The following is a 21,947-nucleotide window of genomic DNA, read 5'->3' on the forward strand; positions in this document are numbered from 1 at the left end:
TAATTTAATGATATTATAAAAAGTAATTCCATGAAATTTTTCTTAAAGATGCGTAAAAGTACTCTTATTTAATGGTATATACACCTAAGAATACTTTTGTTATTTTTCTAGCTTCTTTCAATTGTAAATCCTGTTCCCAAATTTATTTTAACTACTTATAAGCAGAATGACAGTACATTAAAATTGTCATTGTTCCATTCTCATGCCAATAATAGGTGTTTTCACATTTTAGTTATTACTGCTATATGTGATACATCTTTGTTAATTTGAAGAATTGTATTTGCATTTACTGAATTACTAGGAAAATGTATTTACTTTCCATTTTGTGTTAAGCCCATAGGAATTTCTCCTTCTATATAATTGTTTGTTCATTTACATGACTAATTCTTCTTATGTTCTGTGAATTTTAAGATGTACTTTTAATTGAATGACTGTTCATTGACTACCTGCATAGAAACTATCATATCCCAATACACGGCTTTTAATTGTTTTATTTAAAATTTTTGCTTCGGTAAGCAAAAGTTTTCATATTGCAGTCAAATTTATATCCATTTCATATTTTATTTTTGCTTTTTAAAGTATTTAAAAATTATTCCTGTAAAGCAATCTGGTGATATTTAAAGAAAATGGAAATTGAGCTACCTTATGACTCAGCTATCCCTCTACTGGGCACATACCCAGAAAGAAACCATAACCAGTCATCTGCACTCCAATGTTTATTGTGACGCAACTCACAATCGCAGAAACAACCCAAATTCCCATCTGTAGATGAGTGGATCAGTAAACTCAGGCACATACATGCAATGGAGTATGATGCATCACTAAAAAGCACTGATGATCAATGAAACGTGTCATTTCATGGGAAGAGTTAGAGAACATGATGCTAAATGAGGTCAGCCAATCACAAAAGGAGAAATACAGCATGTGTCCCCCGAGGTAAGTGTAATCAGCACAGCAGTTTGGAAGAGAAGACACCTTTCTCACAATACTCAGGTAGAAGCTCAGGGAGTCTGGAGGAGGTTAGACCAAACCCAAGGAGGTAGTTACATGTAGATCCAACACAAAGAATGGGGATGGGGGTAGGGGGAGTGAGAAAAAGGGGGGGGGGAGGAGATGATGACAAGGCGGGGGACAGGGTACTAACACACCTGGGGGAGAGTATTGGTTTTGTCTCCACAGAATTGGGAGTGGGCATGCAGAACCTACCATGGTGCACCAAACCATGAGGGCAACGTTGCCAGATGGAGGAATACATGAAAAGAGACGCTACAGGACTGGCCCCAAACAGATCCCCAAACAGGTGACAGAGAACAACACTGAACCTCCAGCTTGGCGAGAGGGGCCAGAATGTCACGCCCCTTTGGAAGCAGACCAGGAACAAAGAAGAGAGAGGGACAGCTGATCTGGACTCCATGCGGGCACACCAGGCCTGGAGGATGACTTCCCTACAGGAAGCAGTGGGGACTCAAAGGGGACTGTGGAGTCAACAACAGTTTGTGTCAGGTTGTCCCCTTACTGGAGCAGACAGAGGACAATTCTTGGTCACATGGTAAGGCAGGGAGAAAGTGCGCTGTGAACACCCCACAGCTGGGCAAACCAAGAAGGAAATATAACAGATCAGCAACTGGAGCAAAGTGAAGCTATGAAGCCCCTGAAGAGCCCCTAAATTGGACTTCAGGCTGTGAGGGACAGCTCCCAGATACCCCACAACCCGTGGAGAGATAGTCATGCAAGTCAGAGAACAGAACTGGAATTATGCATATTTTGTCTCTCTCTATTTTTACCCCCTCTCATTTTCTTTTTTCAATCATTTGTTTTCTTTTTGTTTGGTCTATGTCATAGTCAGTTTGCTTACTTATGTAAGACAGGCATGGGAAGCAAGCCGGAGGAAGAGTCCCAGAGGAGTGGTGGGGTGAGGGTAGCGGGGGAAGGGTGCAGTGAGTAGGCAGCGCCATAGACAGGGTAACAACTTGGGAATTAGAGTCAACAGCAAGGAGGCGATAGAGATCCTATGGGTGTTGGAGCAACAGTAAACTAGCTAAGAGGAAGTTCTAAGAAGCAGAAATAAGGGGAAGGTGATGATGGGGTAGGAGGAAAGAAAAAGGAAACAGATGAAAGATCTAGGAAGCAAAGCAATGGTCATAGGTATAAGCATAGGTGTTTACAGATATAAATGCATTAATCCACAAAAATAGAGGTATTAGCCTATTAGCATATATTTATAAAGTGGTCTCATATAATTATATGTGTTAATATTCGTGCCTCTGCTCATAATCTCCCTCAATACAAGAGCACTTTGTTCTAACAAATTGGCTTTCTGAGATGCACACCTTCCTGACATAATCGCTGAAGACAAAATGTGTGTATAAGAAAATGTGGTGAAGAAGACAGATGGTGACTGGCTATAAAAAGATATAATGTCTGGGGTCTTAAAAGCTTTTAGTTAAACAAGAAGCTATTCAGCAGAGAAGCAACAAACCCACACTGAAGAGGCACACCACCAGTGCGATCATGAGAAGTCATTGGTGTTGGGTAATAGGCATCAGAAGACACATAACAAACAAAAATATTATTGCTGAGAACACAGGGGCACGGAACAGAGACCCAAAGTCCGTATGTAGACAATGGAAGAATTCCCCCACAAAGGAGCCACCAGGAAGGGATGAGTCAACCAGGGTGTTATAAAGCATTGATGAAACACACAACATTCCTCTGGTTTCTTGAGATGTCCTCACCCCTCACTATCATTACTCCATTACTGCTTCTCAATTCAGACTAGATCAGAGCATGTACACAGGTATAGAAAAGAGATGGGGACTCACTACCCATGGAATGCCAAAACAGGAGTGGGAATAACAATACCAGAAGGGGAGGGCGAAAGGCGGAGAAGGAGAAAGGGAGAACGAATCACAATGATTGACATAAAACCATACACCCCTCTCTAGGGGGAAGAACAACAGAAAATACAGGGGGAGAGAGACAGCAGTCAGTGTAAGATATGAAAATAATAATGATAATTTATTATCTATTAAGGGGATATGAGGATGGTTTGGGGGAAATGTGGAGCTGATAGCAATGGTGAATAGAAAGTAAATGTCTAGACATGAATAAAGGCAAATATGTACAAATATGCCTGATTCAATGTATGGATTGTTACAAGAGTTGCAAGAGCCCCCAATAAAATTATCTTTTAATAACATTTTAGTTCCATATGTCAAAGTCATACAGTTACTCTAATATTTTCTTTTTAAATATTTAAATTTTATTTTTCACAAAAAGCTCTTCAACCAAAAAGACATTAAAAAAGAAGGTAGAAATTAATCCATTTTATTTTATTTTTCAAATGGATAATAAATTGATCATATGAATTGTTAATGCGCTCCTTTCTGACCTTTGGTGATAACATTGTCCAGATATACATGGGGTTATTTCTGAGTTCTCATTTTGCCATATGAGTATATTTACATATTCAACATCAAATATCATTGAATTACTATAACATCTATGATACCAAATAGTCTTATCCTTTACATCTATAAAATGTATAATTTTCCACTTAAAATTGAGAATTTAAAAAATATTCTACAAAAGACAGTGGTTTATTTTGGATCTAATGAAATGAATTATTTTGGGGGGAAAATCAACATTCTTAATAAATGATCTTCCTATCCATTGAGAGGGTATAGTTCTAATGTAGTTAAGTATTTTTTCTCCAAATCCTAACCATATTCTTAATATTTACTTCTGGATTACTCATTAGTTCACTGGTATACTAAGTTGTACCGTATATTTAAGTTTACTTTAATATTGTATGTCGCTTTCTTTCTGGAGGTCAAAACTTGTTATAATTTGGTCTATTCTCTATTTTTAAAATGCCTATCTCTGCCATGTGACTTCAATAATTTTTAATTTAGAGAGTTTACTATTTTTGTTGTTTTTTTAACTCATTTTCATAAGTTTAATATGAAGTAAAATGATTACACAATCCAATTTTTTAAATTTATTAAGATGTAGTCTCATAAACAGCTTAATTTTAAAGTCAATCACCAAATAAAATTTGTGAAAATGTTTAATCTTTTTCCTTTAGGATATGATTATGAAAAAATAAATGGATCTTCCTAATTTATTTTCTTTTAATCATTTTATTGGGAGCTCTTTTTGGGGGGGGAAAGCTCTTACAGATGTAACAATTCATATTTCAGTTGGATGAAGCATCATTGTACAATTGCTGCCACCATCAGTGTCAAAATATGTTTTCTTTTAAAAAAATGTTTAATCATTTTATTGGGGGCTCATACAATTCTTATCACAATCCATACATATATCCATTGTGTCAAGCACATTTGTACATGTATTACCATTATCATTCTCAAAACATTTACTTTTTTTTTGAGCCCTTAATATCAGCTCCTCATTTTCTCCACTACTCCTTTCCTCATGAACCCTTCCTAATTCATAAATTATTATTATTTTGTCATATTTTACACTGTCCAAAGTCTCCCTTCACCCATTTTTCTGTTGACTCTCCCTCAGGGAGGAGGCTATACATAGATTCTTGTAATGCATTCCCCATTTCTACCCCACATTCCCTCCAACCTCCACGTATCGCCACTCTCACAACTGGCCCTGAAGGGGCCATATGTCCGGGATTTCCTGTGTTTCTAGTTCCTATATTTACCAATTTCCATCCTCTCGTCTAGCCAGATTTGTAAGGTAGAATTCGGATCATGATAGTGGGGGGAGGAAGCATTTAAGAACTAGAGGAAAGTTGTACATTTCATCATTGCTCTCCTACATCCTGACTGGCTCATCTCCTCCCCACAATCCTTCCGTTAGGGGTATCCAGTTGCCTACAGAAGGGCTTTGGGTCTCCTCTCTGCACTCACCCTAATTAACAGTGATATGATTTTTAAAAAATTTTAATTCCTGATACCTGATCCCTTTGACACCCCTTTGCCACAGAGGCTGGTGTGCTTTTTCCATGTGGGCTTTGTTCCTTCTGAGCTAGATGACCACTTGTTTATCTTCTAGCCTTTAAGATCCCAGACACAATCTTTTGATAGATGGGCACCATCAGTTTTCTTCACCACATTTGCTTATGTACACATTTGTCTTCAGCAATCGTGTCAGGAAGGTGTGCATCATGGAATGCCAATTTAATAGAACCATGTGCTCTTGCATTGAGTAAGTACTTGAGTGGAGGTTCAATGTCCATCTGCTGCCTTAATACAAACCCTATAAATATATGCACATAGATCTATTTCCCCACCCTTCTATATAAATATATTTACAGATGTACATGCCTGTATTTAGACCTCTGTAAATACACCTTGCCTTCTAGTTCTTTCCTTTATTTCCTTTTACTTTCCTCTTTTCCCACTATCATGTGGGTTTCAGTAATTTCTCTCGGTTACATTGCCCTTGCTGAATCCCTACCAGGCCTCTCATACCTTCCTTGCCTCTAATTGTGGATCAATTGTTGCTCCCCTGCCCCTGGGTTGATCAACACTACTTCCTTACCCTCATGTCCCCCTTTCTCATGTCCCTCAGGGACCATCAGTCCCATTTTTTTCTCCTCAAGACTGTTCATCCAGCCTATCTTATCTAGATAGATCTGCAGAAGTAATAATATGCACCAAAAAACAAGGCATAGCATGATAAAGTGACGAATGAGAACACAGCTATGACAACAAAAAGAAAACCAACAACCCATAAAAGAATACATTAATATAAAAAGAAAAAGAAAAAAATTAAAAAGGAAAGAAAAACCTGTAAATAGATGAAGGTCTGAGTTTTGAACTCTAAGCATGTCCTCCAGTCGAGTCCGATGGGGTGCCACGCTTTGGCCCCGAGTCTGTCCTAGGGAGCTCCCTGCTCTGCTGCCCCAGTTGCTCGGCTGCACACCTTCAGTGTTTTACCTTGGTGTCATGGGGTCAGTCTGGGCCAATTTTGACACTGAGACCCTAATTTCATAACACATTCTTTAGTTTTTTCATTTATGTTGGTCCTCTTTATCCAAGAATATCAATGTTGCATAATTCCTCTATGTTTATATAAATTGATTTGCCAAGATTTCTGATGCTAAAATTGTCTAGTACAAATTTTCTGTTTTGAATTTATTTTGATCATGCTTTTGTATTTGGTAATTGAAATAGTGAATATTTATATAATCTTTTAAAAATAATGTACCCACATAGGTATATTTTAAGAAAATAATATATGCATACATGTGCTTTCTTTACCTCAACTGAACTTATAGTCCTTTAGATAGATTTAGTCTATTGAGCTTTTTCTTAACTAATCTAGTTTGAATTTTTCATATCATCTTATTTCTGTTTATATTCACCTGTCAGATCTTTTCTTGATATATCAATTTTCTCATTCCAACTATTAATATGTTGTTGTTTGGGGTATTATCAAATAGATTTTAAGCCATAGCAATTCTATAACTTTATCAAGGAATATCTTGGCTGTAGTCTTTACAGCAGCAGAAGACTAGGTATTTGACCTGCGGAGTGACTGGGTGAACTTGAACTACACCTTTGAGGTAGCACCTGAATGATGAGATATTTGCACCACAGGAGCTCATTTTGAATGCTGCAAACATCAATTATCTTATGTTTTTTTTAATTCTTATGGATTCAGATTGCATAGTTTTTCTATGGAACATGGCCTTCAATCATTTTACCAAAAATCATTAAGAAAAAATGTTTACCTGAAAGTCTAATTTAAAAACCCACTGCTACCAAGGCCATTTCATTTCATAGCAACCCTACTGAAAGGTTGTGAATCTTTTCTAGAGCAGTGCAGCCTCATGTTTCTTTCACAGGGAGGCTAGAGGATTTGACCTCACAATTCTAGCCATCCAATGTTTACCCAGTAGCACTACCAAGGTTCGTTAAGTTAATTTAGAGATTTATAAATAGCATTATATGGAAAGACTTACCAAGGGCATTCCAAACAAACTGAACTCCAGCATTCCTGAAATAGACCATTCCATTTGCTCCCACGAAGCTGTGTTGTCTCCTAACCAATGTGCAGCATGTTTTCCAGAACCAGCAAAAGTTGACCGGGTAAGAATGAAGCTTCTCTTGTTAGGAAAAACTCTTTGTACAGCTCTAAAAATATGACAGTGTTCATAAATAAGATATATTTTATAATAATTAATTAATATGCATATGATCTAATGCTTTGTTTCAAATGCAATTATTACAAGTTCTACTGCTAAGTCATCATACTTTCAACTACATATATAAAATTTATGTCAATTTTCTATTGAGGATTGATGTATTTGTTTTAAAACACTTCGATCAAATACAAAGGAAAAGTCTTTAGAAATAATTCAGATCCTGAATTACTTTTTCTATTGATTTTCACCCTTCTTTCTGAAAAGTGGAAGTCTTGATCCCCGTTCCCTGTAAATATGACCAGGGTAAGAATAGGGGCTTTTCTCTTGTTTCTGAGCTCATAACAGAGGGTTCTAAATAGAGTTAGAAGTTTATGACACCATAAAATAAGACTAGATGTAAACAGACACAGAGAAGGGAGCCTGTCAGGTGAGCATTATCAGCTAGGATGGGTCTCCAAGGATTGCCAGCTGGCTGTCACCAGAAAGTAGGATAGAGTGTCACAGAAAAACTTGACATAGCTAAAACCTTGATTTGAATTTTCAAGCAAAATAAATTTCTGATCTTTAAAGCGATGCACTTTGGGATATATTTTTATGGTACTAAGAAAGCTATCAAAATAATTCAAAATGTGCTTTGGACATCTACTTGGAATTTGTGCATAAAAAACTTTTTAACTCGTTGAAATAAATTTATAAATATAAAATTTAATAATCAAAACAGGAATTCAACATGTTTTATATTGTTTTTACTCTTTGTCTTAACATCTGCATTTCAATTATCAGAGAGCAATTTCATTATAAAATTTATATATTTGAGCAGCCCTTCATTGTCTGTTTCTAGAAATCAACCATCACCCATAACTGCTAAAGCTGTTAGTCTCACCTTATAAATGTATCATATTCGATGATAAAATATTCTTTGTTAATTTCTTGTAATAATGGGCTTAAACAATGATTACATAAAACTTTATTAAATTTCAAGTAAAACAAGTTATTTTTGTCAATATAATGTGCAAATTTTGATGTTATCATGATGTCAAGCTGGAGGTTGGATTTAAAGTGGATCACAGTTGATTATGAGAATATCATAAATTTGTTGAGACTAGAATTTGGATTGTATTGCCTCTTAAATTGTAGGCACTTTTACAATGCGTTTGGATCCTGGGGTTGCAAGCAATCAACACTCAGGTGCTAAACAGAAGGCTGGAGGTTCAAATCCACTCAAAGTTTCCTTGGAAGAAAAACCTGTAGTTCTCATCCACAGGTCATCCACTGAAAACCTCCCTGAGTTCTATCCTGACGCACATCTGGTCACCATATGTCAGAGCCTGATACTCATGGCAACTGGTGCTAGTATTGGTAGAATTTGGAAAAGCGCATGTAACTGACATAAAATTGTACCCTTCCTTTGCCACAAATTTTAGCACTAAATCAAAGCTTACTATTATCGTCATCTTATTTATTTTTGCTTTCTCACTCAGTATTTTCAAGTATATAATTGGACAATCACAAAATGCTTGTACATTGTAATCAGGAACGGAGGTTATAAATGAGCGCATACTTACTTTTCTTGAGCTATAGCCATGCTGTATCCATAGAGGCTGTGGACATCATATTGTCTCCCCCAGTGCTGTATAGAGTCCATGCAAATTGTTTTGGAATACATGAGCTTATCAAGAATATCTTAGAGAAAATAGAGACAATATATTTCTTAAGATATAGTGAGTCATTTTGAAATTTACATTTCTTTACATATGATTCTGTGTAATAACATACTTAATAAAAACATAAAAAGTATTAAGGTAACAGACTTAATTAATTAGTTAGGTTTCATTGTGACCCCTGCATTCCACTATTTTTGAACTTGAAATACCTAGATCTTAATAAATTATGTGACTATCTTTAATAAGTAAATTCACGGAACATATTATTTTAACTCAAAGCTATATACTCACCTCTATTACTGGATTAGTTAATTGTCCTCTTAAGATAATATAAAAATTAGTTTATTAAAGAGAGATCTAATTCAAGTCATGTAGACTTGATATGTTGACACTAGGTGTGTTCGAGTAAGCTGCAAGTCATAGTGACCTTATACATGGTCCCTGAATTCAAGTAAGTGTCCTTGTTTAGTGTGTCCTTAAGTCGTGAAGTAAGATTTGTATGTAAGAGCACTTAGGTCAGCTCATGCCTATGTCAGTTAATCAGATGTTTATTTTGGCATACATTACCTTGTATACATTTCTTTCCAGCATAAAGACATTTAAAAACATTTCCAAATATAATCAAACATCATCAGCATAACAATAAAATGATAATACTATTCATATGCATGTCATAAAGTACATATGTTTTTAGGATAAACTGTTTATGCTCATGAAATTTTTAATATAATAACCTTCATGGGGCTTGTTTTAAATACTTTCATCTTTATACAATCTAGGTATTCCTCATCTAGAGACAGCCTATACTACATCATGGAGCATTGCCCATCCTGGATCAGCCTGTAATCATTGCTGTCCCTCAGCCCATTGTCACAGTTGTTACATAGGCCATTCCATTGAAGGACTCCCTCATTTTTGCTATTGATGATTCTATGTTATCAAACATGATGTCATTCTCCAACAGTTGGTTCAAGTAAGTCACATGATGTCTCATCATGCTCAGTTTTAGGGATCATTATGGCTCTTCATCTACCAAGACTGGCTGGTACATTTTTCTTGAGGCATATGGTATTTTCAGTGTTTTTTCAGGAACATCACAATTTGATGGCATCTATGATTCTTTCTTTTTAACTTGCCCAGCTGTTACAGACCACTCAGGTGATTAAACTGTCATAACTTGGGTCAGGCACCTTTATCATCAAAATGCTACCTTCGTTTTATAAACTTTTAAGAAGTTAAGAGGTCTTTTGCCACAGGTTTGCAATGAAAAACATTGCAACGATACTTTGAATGGTGTTTCCATTGATAGTGATTGCTGATCTGAGTAGAAGACATCATTGATGTCAATTTCTTCATCATTCATCATGACGTTGCTTATAAATTATAATATAATCAATAGAATTGTGTAATTCAATGTCCTATGTTAAAGGGTTTTTATGTTCTAATTTGATTTATTTGATAGTATAAAAAATATTGACATAGTTCTTCAGATAACCTCAAAGAGATTTATTCTCCAAAAATCTTATCTTTTCTTATATTAAAAATTTTGCTCACTTTTAGTGTTTCTAAAAAGATATGAGATCTAACTATTCAATTTGTGTATATTTAAATTACCATATGTAAAATATTTTCACAATTTTAATTCTATTTTGATAATACATTTTTATGATAGCTAATTATTAAAATTATGGACCATATGCAAGAAGTAAAAAGGCAATTCGTCAGTTTCATGTGTAAATTCATAACAAAGGCTGTTTTTTACTTCAGAAAGTGCTACTTGGGCGTCTTCATTTTTGGCAAGTAAAGTCATATAGTCTACATAACACAAATAATTAATGTGTCGTCTCCAATCAATGAAACCATGTGCTTCCTATATTTCAGCTCCTTAGATTTTTGTTCTTCACACAAATCACATAAGTCAAAGAATACAACTCTACCTCAACCCATTTGCTAATTTTCAGCCTTGCCATATTCCTTTGTGGTACTCAGACAACTGTTTCTCCACCGAAGCAGGATACTCTATGACAACAGATTTGGGAATTTCGAGTCTTCACTAATCCACAATTTGTTAGGCTCCACACATTCAATTGTCAGTAAAATACAGGTATATATGTTTATGCATTCACTGATGTCAGCAAAATCTTTCTGACATGAACAGTAATTTCCTCTATTTCCATACCCTATCCTGAATCTGTCTTAAACTTTTGTGAGGCTCTTGTTGATATAATACCACAGCCATTTTTGAATTATCTTCCAAATATTTGCTTGTGTATGACATCACCAATCATGATCAATAATCTCTGTGTCCAATTCAATCACTTTTGTAATGCAAACCATGTAGCTATTTTGCAAATTGCTCAACATAGACAAATAAATGCATCTATTTGTTGGAGCATTCAAAGTTATTCTGAATTTCTAGGCCCATGTCTTTCACTAATCTGTATAACAACAGTCTTCAGGACCCTTGAACATTTTCCTTTAATACAGGTAGTTCTGTTTTATGTGTTGAGATGACTACATAAACTGATATCTTCTTTTGATGCATCCTGCATCACTCTTTTTTCTCTCTCCCATAAGGAACTGATTTTTTAAATTGGAAATCCAATATATTCTATCTTCCTCATCAAAAAGTGTCAATGAATCTGTTGTAATACATGAGTTTGTTGTATGCCTTTATAATTGTTACCTTTTTTATATTTACATGTGTGTGAGGTCACTGAAAAGACTAAAGATTGAGATTAGACACACCATGGTCATCAAAGTGAATGGATCTTATCTTTTAAAGACATTAATGAGCTCTTCCTTTGGCCAAATAATTCTCAGTGCAATACATAATTCATTTTCTGGATCACTGCTTCTTTGAATGTTGATTGTTGATTCAAGGATAATGAAGTGATTGACTATTTCAATGCTTTCCTTAACATGATGTTTATTCGTCCAATTTTGATAATTTTTTTCCTTCAGGTAGGCATACTTCATAGCCATACAGAAAGATGGACCCACCACCTTTTCTTTAAGTTTGTTCTACTGTGGTGGATTATGTGTTTCTGCGATGCTTCAGTACTTTATGCACCCATGTGTCACCCATCGACAGACTTCAGAAGAAACTCAAATCTGAGAGAGACATGCAAATCAAAAACCAAGTTCCTTCTCCCAGAATCTAATAATAAATATTTTCGATGAGTATAAAAATTCATTGGTTTCAGAGCCCTCAAATATATACAAAAATGTTTATGATTTAGAATTTACTATTCTATAGGGAGGCTTTGTCTCAACCAATGGTAATGAAATCACACTAGTTCTCTTGCCTGGAGTAAAGGGCGGATAATTCCATTTGTTGTCCTTGCACCCTTTCGTAGAACCTTGAACAAAGCTGGAAACTTCATTCATGTCCTGAAGAGATACACAATTAAGAACAGGTGTTTCAAAATTACTCTAAAGCATGTAAACAAAAACTCTCCAATTATTTGACAATAGTAGTATTCTGCTATTCTTGCAGACAAGTGTAAACTACTAATCTATTTTTAAAACTTTCTAAAATAAATTATAATATTTACATAGATAATATATATTTTGAATAAACAAACATACTAGATGACAGAGAAACCTTACCAGGTGCTAGGGAATTATAAACAACCAAAAATATTTGTTCTTTGACCTAGTTATACATAGAAAAGACTAATTGCCCTGTGTGTGTTAAGCAAGTGAATTTTACAAATAGTTTTACAGTCTTCGCACTGTGAGTCTATCATTGTACACATTCTTAGTGCATTCAGTCATTCCATGTATGAAGCTCATTTCAGCTGCCTTAATCTAGTTCTGTGATATTCTGAAGAACCACTGTTTAATGCTTGGTGGTCTATTCCCATTCAAAGGCACCCTCTGAAGGTAGGCATGGTCATCTTTTTCCAAAGGTCTCAGCCTTAAAAATAGATGTTTCAATTCTACTTTTCACGGTGTGCTTGCCACGAGTTGTAATAAACTTTACAGCAGTGAGAGTATAGTATTCTGTGCATAATGCTATGTGTAGTACTGTGTCATCCCATAGTCTCACAAGAAAATGAAAGAAGGAAAAAGATAAATAACTTTTAAGTATTTCAATTCATAAAGTTATGGTCCACGGAGCCTGAAATAGTTTCACCGATTCTATCACTTACTGAAAAAGAAGTTTCAAAGAGGAGTGGTACATTTGTGTTCATGTCACAGCAATTTTTTGATTATTGTAGAACAAAATATAATGACATGCATTGAATTGTGCTCACAAATAAACATATGCTAAAGTATTAAACCCTATAGTTTGGAACATAACTTTGGAAGATAGTATTTTCTCTATAGATTTTATCAGAAAACAAAGTCACAATTTAGTCGGATGAAAGTTGATCCATTTACATGAGGCTTTTAAAACGAGTGAACAGTTACAGAAACAAATACACACATTTGGGACATTTGCCATCAACAAGTATCTAGGGGACCTTGCCATCCACAAGCAGCAAGAAAATCCCGAAAGTTTCTGGAATGAATTAGTCAATAGGCTAGAAACTGTTAACTCTGAATTTTCTGAGGGAATCAACGCTGTCAATCTTGCTGAAGTTCAATTATTTATTCACTGCATTTCTTTCCATATCTTTGTAAATCTCACCAAAGAATGGGGTAGGACTATGACTGACCTCTGTCTCATCCAAATCATCCTGGGGAAGATGTGGAGTTGACTTCCCCTTCCCCTTCGTCTAGTCAGAGGTCACATGTCAGAAGTGGCTGCCACATCATTTCCCCTACTATCCGGATTCAGAATTCCAGTCTCAATAACAATGAGACTATAAATTTCTGCTCTTTAAAGCTACCCACTTTCTAGTAAATTATCATGGCATGCTAAGAAACTAAGACATATGCGTTTATGGGATGATATTGTTTTAAATCAAGCTCCAAAAAATGAAACTCCTTGCCATCAAGCTGATTCCAATGCATAGCAACCTTATGGAACAGAGTGGAACGACCCTTTCGGGTTGCTGAGACTGAAAATCTTCCTGGAAACAGAAGCCTGGTGGGTTTGAACAGCCAAACTTCTGTTCAACAGCCCACTAACTTCCCATCTAGAGTCTGGATATCGGAGTATTTATAGATCTCTTGAACTGATTTATTCAAAGATCAATTATTATTCTAACCTCATTGTACTTCAGTTATAGGAACAGATATATCCGACTTGACTAGACAAATAAACCTCAATTACAATTTTAAGTATACATCTTGTCTATCCAAATAATATGATTGCTACATATTTCTATATTGTACAAAAATATTATAAGAATTTGTTTTTGAATATATGAGAAATATATACCCTGTTATTTCATAATATTTTATGCCTAAATTTTATGCTCACTGACTTTTAGGACTGATTTAAAAACTTTACTTACAATCCAAAAACCATCATATTTTACTTCTTGATGAAAAAGACTACATTCTTCGGCCCACCAGTCTATGCATTGAGGACTAGTGAAGTCAGGGTACACTGTGAGTCCTGGCCACACCTACAATAAAACGCACACATATATCCATACATTGCACATATGTCCACATATACATATATCCACACATTAATGGCAAACAAACAAAATTCAAACCTCATTCTGTTAGTCACATAGTAAAAATTATTGAAAATAAAATATACTTCTTGAAGTATGGGTGCTTCATACATCATCTGTATATATAATAAAATCATGCTTACATTAAAATAAATTTAAAAAATAAAGACAAAATTAAATGATGAAACATTTAGACAGGGAAAACATTTTTAAAATATCAGAATAAGCTGCTATTTTTTACTGAAACTAGAGGATTTCTGTTTCTAGTAGATTAGGTAAAAAGAAATCACTATACACATCTTCATTGATTTATTTGAAAACAAACATGCACACAAAACATTATTTGCTATAGAAAGCTATCTCTTCCTAAAATATACAAGAAGAAACTATCCTGAGACAATTATTCATTTTTATTTAATAAAATGGATTTAATACTTGTTAATTCTGGGCCATTCTCAGTATTACATGATAAATAATTCAATTTTCTTCATTACATTAGGAGCTGGATACTACAATTACTATTTTACAAATGTGGTAGGTTCTGTAACACAATCAATTTTACAGATCAAGAAAATGAGGCACAAAGAAGTCACAAGTTTTTCACGATCACAGCACTAAGAAACAGCACTTTCAGCATTCATTCGGTCTTCAGCAGCCTCATCTCCAAATCCATTCATTGCAAGTTGTTGCTGCTGGCTGAATAATTTATATATTTTCTACGTTTCTTACAAAAATAAGATTTAACAAGAGTAATTCAATTTCAGATAGATTAGGATACCTGATCCTTTTAGATCCTAAGGAACTATATTCATTGCCTAAGACATCCTTTTCCAACAGATGCTCATTTCCAACAGAACCGATTCTCAATGCTGTGGGATAGTGACAGACATGAATGAGAACAGGATCCCTGAATGGTGCAGCCAGCACTCTTGGGTGCTAACCCCAACGTGGAAGATCCCAGTCCACTTGGACAGCTCTAGAAAGAAGATCCTAACAATGTCCTGAAAATAAGCCACTGAAAACTCTGTGGGACACATTTGTACTCTAGTACAGATGCCATTACTTTGTATCAGAAAACTCGAGCCAATAGCAATTAGTTATAGGGAAGATAATGTGTTATTTCTTGATGGAGTCCATTTTTATTGGAAGACATTTTTCATCTAAATTTACAAATTTATATTTCCTCCTTTTGCATTATTCCATTTGACTAAATGGTAGAAGGGGAATAACTAAGTCAATAAGCCTAAAAACTATAGTAGTTTTGCCTGTGACTTATCAAGCTTCCTATAAGATATTATTTATTTTATTACAGGTATGCATTTTAGAATGAGGACAATTTGTTGACTCTGTTTCCTATGAGCTCTGTGATTTCACTTCACCTCTCCTAAAATTCAGTTTCCTTACCTAATAAGTAAGATTTTATTTATAGTCACTTCATTATTTTATTTTGTAGAATAATGGTCAAAATATCATTTCAAGCCTCGGCTATAAGTAGTCAACTTATATTTTTAATTATATTATTAACTTTCTCATAGCCTTCTGGATGATCATATAATAATCTAGATTGCAATTTTTTGTTTTCAATTGCTCTATTTATGGAAGTGGTGATTTTCTATGGCTGTGTACTCTGGGTGTAACAAGCTTCTAATAACACCGCTTTAGAGACTTAAACTACGTTTGTGATTCCCCTCCACAGTCAAAGTCATCCTGAAGTTTTAGAAAAGCAAGCACACATATACAGGAATTTGGTGGCAGAAAAGAAAACCTGAACAACACAACTTTAATGAATATTATAACTTACCTCTCCAATAATTGGTGTTGTCCCATCTGAGTCATTGACCCACACTTTCTTTTCAGTTCCCCTGTCGTAGCTGGCATATGGTGCTCCATTGGCACGTTTTCCTATGGAAATTGCCGGGTCCTAAGAATTAAAAAAAAGAAACTCTAGAAAATGTATCGATTTATTAAAGGTGCAACCATAAAGAATGCATTAATATATAATCAAATATTACCAAGATTATGACATATTTTTGTCCATGGTCATGCAAATCTTGAGCAAATTCAGGTAGTCCTTTATATGCAACTGCATCATATGTGAAGGCTTTTTTGTCTTCCATATAATCAATATCAGTGACCTGTGTATCCTAAAAATTAGCACAGTATACTTCAACAAATACTACTGAAATAATTCTGTAATCCCTTTAACTTTTAGGGTCATTTACTTTGTACCATAAACATAACAAGTACGGAAAATAAATTTCAAAAACAAACAAACAATAAAACCCTGATGGCCAGTGAGTCAATTCTGACTCATAGCAATCCTATACCAAAGGACAGAACTGACCCTGTGGGTTTCCAAGACGGTAACAGGAGTAGAAAGCATCGTCTTTCCCCAGAAGGGCAGCTGGTCATTTCAAACCACTGACTTTGTGGTTAACAGCCACCTCATAGCCATTCTATCTCCAGGGCTCTTTTCACTTGTTTTCCAGTAAGGAGATAATGCTATTATTTACCAAGTTAGTTTTGTTTTTCTAATTTCTGAGTACACAACCATTAAATGATGAATATTAAATAACTACATGGTGTATATTCCAGTCAATTTCCTATATGTACCATTATATGGCAAAATTGAATCTAATAAATATCCCCAGAGTCATTTTATTCCACTTACAAATGGTATGCCAGCATCTCGATTTCTTTTCACCACTTCTTTAACGACATCTAGTGATTTATAATTCCAGCGACTGAGTTGGAATCCAAGACTCCAGTATGATGGCATTGCTGGTAATCCAATGAGCTTGAAGTAAATGAGAACATAATTCGTTTCAATAAAAGAAAATATGTTCATGATTCAAAACTAATATAAACATATTTCTTATACTGCCATAGGTCTAATAATTGTTTAAGTATGACTACATTCTTCATACAAAGAAAGAAATGATGGCATTTATATTCTAATATAATTCATATATAATCTATTAAGAATCTTATTTTAAAATACTAAAGACATTTTTGCTTTGGCACTTATATTTCATTTGTGTTAAAAATCAGAAAGTGCATCCCCAAGTGAATACTTTATGCCAAAATATATGTTTACCTGCCTAAGTTACATAATACTATGCAAGATAACCTGAAAGCAATTCAAAATAACCAGAAAATTATTCCACCAACCATGCTATGACATAATAATAATGAAGAAGAGGATAAAACCAAGTGCTCATCCTCTACTTTAATATAATACAATTATTTTAGTAATGTCATAATCTTTAGAATTTAAAACCCCTTACTAGTAGGGATCTGATGTAAACAACTGAAATGTCAGAAATTTAAAATTATATTACTAAATAGATTATATTTGATTAAAATATTTCCATATGCCATTAAACCTATAATGTAATTCACATACAAAATATGTAAGTATATTTATATACAATTCAATTGAGTGTTTCTCTATAGGCATATATTAGATCTATATCTGATCCATATCTGTATCTATTTATATCTATATTGCTGTGCTTAAATGTCCTCAAATTGACTCCAACTCATAATTATCCCAAATGTAACAAACAAAATCCTACTTTATTCCCGCACCGTGCTCACAATCATTATTGTTTGAGCCCGGTTTTGAAGTTAGCAACCCATCTCATCAAGGGTCCTGTTTTCCAGTGATACCTACTTTTGTAAGGATAATATCCTATCCCAGGAAATGGTCGGTCTTGATAACTTTTGCAAAGTACATGACACAAAATGTCACCACTATCCCTTGGTAGAAGTACATTGTTGTGGGCACTGGGTCAATTAATCTTTCTGCATGGTCTTCTTTTTCACTGCCGCTCGATTTTACCAAACAGGGTGTCCTTCTCTAGGGACTGGTCTCCCTGATGACATTCCAAAATACACGAGACAAAGTCTCACCATCCTTGCTTCTAAGGATCCTTCTAACTGTACTTCTACCAAGACAGATCTCTGTTCTTTTGGCTTACATGCTATTTTCAATATTTTCTGCCAGGACCATAATTCAAATCCAGTCTTCCATATCCAATGTTCAACTGCTTTTGAATAACATGTTTATTATTTCAATATGAGATCAGAATGCCATTGTTCCTCAAGAAATCTTACAAAAAAGTAAAGAATGTAACTTTGTGATTTTCACAATGGCCTCAGCTACTCACCTTAGCGAGAGCCCTGATTACTAGTGCCATTTTAACAACTTATTCACCAAACTCAACAAACAGTTTATAGCAGTTCTGCTGAACCAATGTAAATCTGCTGAATCCCACCCCTGTCTCTACTTCAAATCCTCATCTCAAATCAGAGATTCTTTCCTACCTGCAAAGGCATTCATGAATAAACAAATATTTTTTGTAAATTATCTCAAACATGTTCAATTCTTGAACTCAGCTACTTAGAAGCGAGAAACTATTTTGAAGTCATAAATATAAATATTTAAATGTCATTATGTAGAAAAATAAACACTTTCACATTTGAAAAAAAGGCAAATATTTATATTATTTAAAGATAAGGGCCTTAAGTACATAAAGTGAACTTAATAATCAGACATATTAGAAGAAAGAAAAGTAGGATATGAAAGAATTTTATAATATAAGCATGATGAATACCTCTTGATATTGTTGCACTACTTCTTCTGGACTATCACCAAGAAAGATGTAAAAATCCAAAATTCCACCAGTAACTCGGTAGGTTAGTATAGGAGTAGGCTGGATGAATATTTCTACCAAATGAAATTGAAAAGTATATGAAAATAAAAAATATATTTTCAGTTTCTTAATGTAATTTATATTAATAATTATTTTAACTATTTCAAAATATTTAAGATTAAATATTAAATGCTTCCTCCCTCTTCCCCAACTATCATGATCTCAATTCTACCTTACAAATCTGGCTAGATGAGAGGATGTACACTGGTACATATAGGAACTGGAAACACGGGGAATCCAGGACTGATGATCCCTCCAGGACCAGTGGTGAGAGTGGTGATACCAGGAGGGTAGAGTGAGGGTGGGGTAAAAAAGGGGGAACTGATTACAAGGATCTACCTATAACCTCCTCCTTGGGGAGTAGAAAATAGAAAAGTGGATGAAGGGAGATGTTGGATAGTATAAGATATGACAAAATAATATTAATTTATACATTACCAAGGGTTCATGAGGAGGGGGAAACAGGAAGGGAGGGAAAAATTGAGGAGCTGATACCAAAGAAAATGTTTTGAGAATGATGATAGAAACTAATGTACAAATGTGCTTGACACATGGATATATATATATATATATATATATATATATATAGTGATAAGAGTTGTAAGAGCCCCCAATAAAATTATTTTTTAAAAAACGGAAAAGAGAAATGTAGAGACAAAATTTAGAACTTTACCATGCATGAGATTAATGCATATACAGATATTTCCAAAAAGCTCACTTATAAGTTGAATAGAATAGGATTGATGAATATCCTCACATAATAAAAACTTTCAGTTTTAAAATTGTGAAACATATTTTAATAGAAATTATTTACATTCTTAGAAACATTAAAGTTGAAGGAAAAATAAGTTTATATGCATTAAGTTTATATGCATTAAATAAGCTTATATGCATTAGTACAAATAGTTAAGTTTTGTGTACTAAACAAAGGTTGGCCATTCAAAGCTGTTCATTCAAACCTGGACAGACACCTCTGAAGAAAGACCTGGCCATCTACTTTAGAAATCCCAGCCACCGAACAGGGAGAGCAGTTCTACTCTAACACATGCAGGTTATCTTTGAGTCGGAATGGATTCAAATAGCAACTTTTACAGCGGGGCCTGGTTGCATGTGCAGTCTAGTCTGTTATTGATTCATAGCAACCCTGTGTGCAATCGACCAAAACACTGGCCAGTTCTGCGCCAGTCTTAGAACGGTTTCTAGATCAGAGTCATTATGTCATAGTTACTGTGTCACTCCCTCTCATTGAGACTCTTCTTTTTCAATGACTTTTTCTAGGGACTGGTCTCTCCTGATAACACATAATCTAACTTCTGAGGAGAATTCTAACTATTCATACACTTCTTCCAAGATAGATATGTTGTTTGTTCTGGCACTGGATGGTAAACCACATGCCTTGGGTCATTCGCAACTTAGTTCTCAATATAACATATTTGATTTTAACACTTTTGAGAATACCTTTGAAGCAAATTTTCCGGAAGAGCCATATATCAGATTGCTTTTGCTGGCATCGGATGTATCTCTTGACATCGATATGAGGAGTTATGTGAGTATCGTCCAACTGCGAGCTGCAGCCCATCAGTTGTTGCTTTGTAGAGATATGTTTCTCAATTGATTGAGCTCTGTTTACATTGAGCATGAGGATTGGTATTAGGGGAAATTTTCCTCTCACTTCTTACAAATACAGATCTTTGCCTATCAGATTGAAACCTGTCATATTACTGCAGGGGATTATTAAGGTGCCAAATATAGAAATTAACCTTTTTTGAAATTAACCTTTTTATATTAATAAAATCCTCACAGAATTGAAAAAATATAAAGACACCTCGACAATACAAGAGACTTCTCTATGCCACTCTCAAAGAAAGACAGAACATCAATAAAAAAACCTCAAAGACACAATAAAGCTCAAAACAAAATCAACCTCATAGATATATATAGAACACTCTATCCAACAAAAACTCGGTATACATTCTTCTCCAACACACATGGCACATTTTCAAGAACAGATCACATACTAGGTCATGAAGCATGCTTCAGCAAATTAAAAAAAAATTGAGGTCCTACAACCAATCTTCTCAGACCACAACACTATAAAAGTAGAAATCAGCAATAAAAGAGTAACATCAAGACAAACAAGTGGACCGTGAACAACCTAATCCTCAAAAGGCATTGGGTAAGTAAAGGAGGACATATAAAAATACCCTGAGACAAATGACACAATATAGCAAAACCTTTGGGGCACAGAAAAACAGCAATCAGAACCCAATTTATAGAAATCAACCCATCCATGAAAAAAGAGCAGTAATTCAAAATCAAAAACTTATACAACACCTTCAAGAACTTGAACAAGGACACAACATAAACCTTCCAGTTGAAGATGGAAAGAAATCATAAGAATCAAAGCAGACATAAATCATATGGAAAACAAAGAAACAAAAAAACCCATAATGGAACAAATCCACAAAACAAGAAGCTGGTTTTTTAAAAGGGTTAACAAAATAGACTACTGGCAAAGTTAACCAAAGGGGTAGGGGGGAGATATGCAATCACAAATGAGAGATGAAAAGGGTGACATTACAACAGATCCAAATGAAATATAAAACCCAAATAGAGAGAAAAACAGAGAGAAAATCTAACACTACTTTGAAAAGTTGTACTCAAAGAAATGGTACCATCTAGAAGAAATGGACAACTCTCTCAAAATATATGACCTACTCAAATTAGTGCAGACAGGTGTTGAAAGCATCTCAACAGACCAGAACAACAGACGAAATAGGGCAGATCTTTAAGAAACTCCCGATCAAGAAAAAGCCATGACAAGATGATTTCACAGGAGAATTCTACTAAGTATTCA

At 34.7% G+C, this 21,947-nt stretch overlaps 1 protein-coding gene across 1 annotated transcript in view; it reads right to left on the reverse strand.

Annotated features, from left to right (window-relative positions):
• Positions 1-21,947, reverse strand: part of SI (sucrase-isomaltase) — an 88,925-nt gene that overhangs the window by 57,513 nt on the left and 9,465 nt on the right. The window contains exons 8-15 of the mRNA XM_075547877.1: positions 18,992-19,104; positions 17,044-17,169; positions 16,385-16,516; positions 16,174-16,293; positions 14,205-14,318; positions 12,102-12,186; positions 8,695-8,812; positions 6,947-7,118 (exon numbers count right to left, since the gene is read on the reverse strand). Coding sequence (XP_075403992.1) covers positions 6,947-7,118; positions 8,695-8,812; positions 12,102-12,186; positions 14,205-14,318; positions 16,174-16,293; positions 16,385-16,516; positions 17,044-17,169; positions 18,992-19,104 — 980 coding nt within the window. The remainder of the gene's footprint in view (positions 1-6,946; positions 7,119-8,694; positions 8,813-12,101; positions 12,187-14,204; positions 14,319-16,173; positions 16,294-16,384; positions 16,517-17,043; positions 17,170-18,991; positions 19,105-21,947) is intronic.

Source organism: Tenrec ecaudatus, chromosome 4 (genome assembly GCF_050624435.1).
Source record: "Tenrec ecaudatus isolate mTenEca1 chromosome 4, mTenEca1.hap1, whole genome shotgun sequence".
NCBI classification, from domain to species: domain Eukaryota; kingdom Metazoa; phylum Chordata; class Mammalia; order Afrosoricida; family Tenrecidae; genus Tenrec; species Tenrec ecaudatus.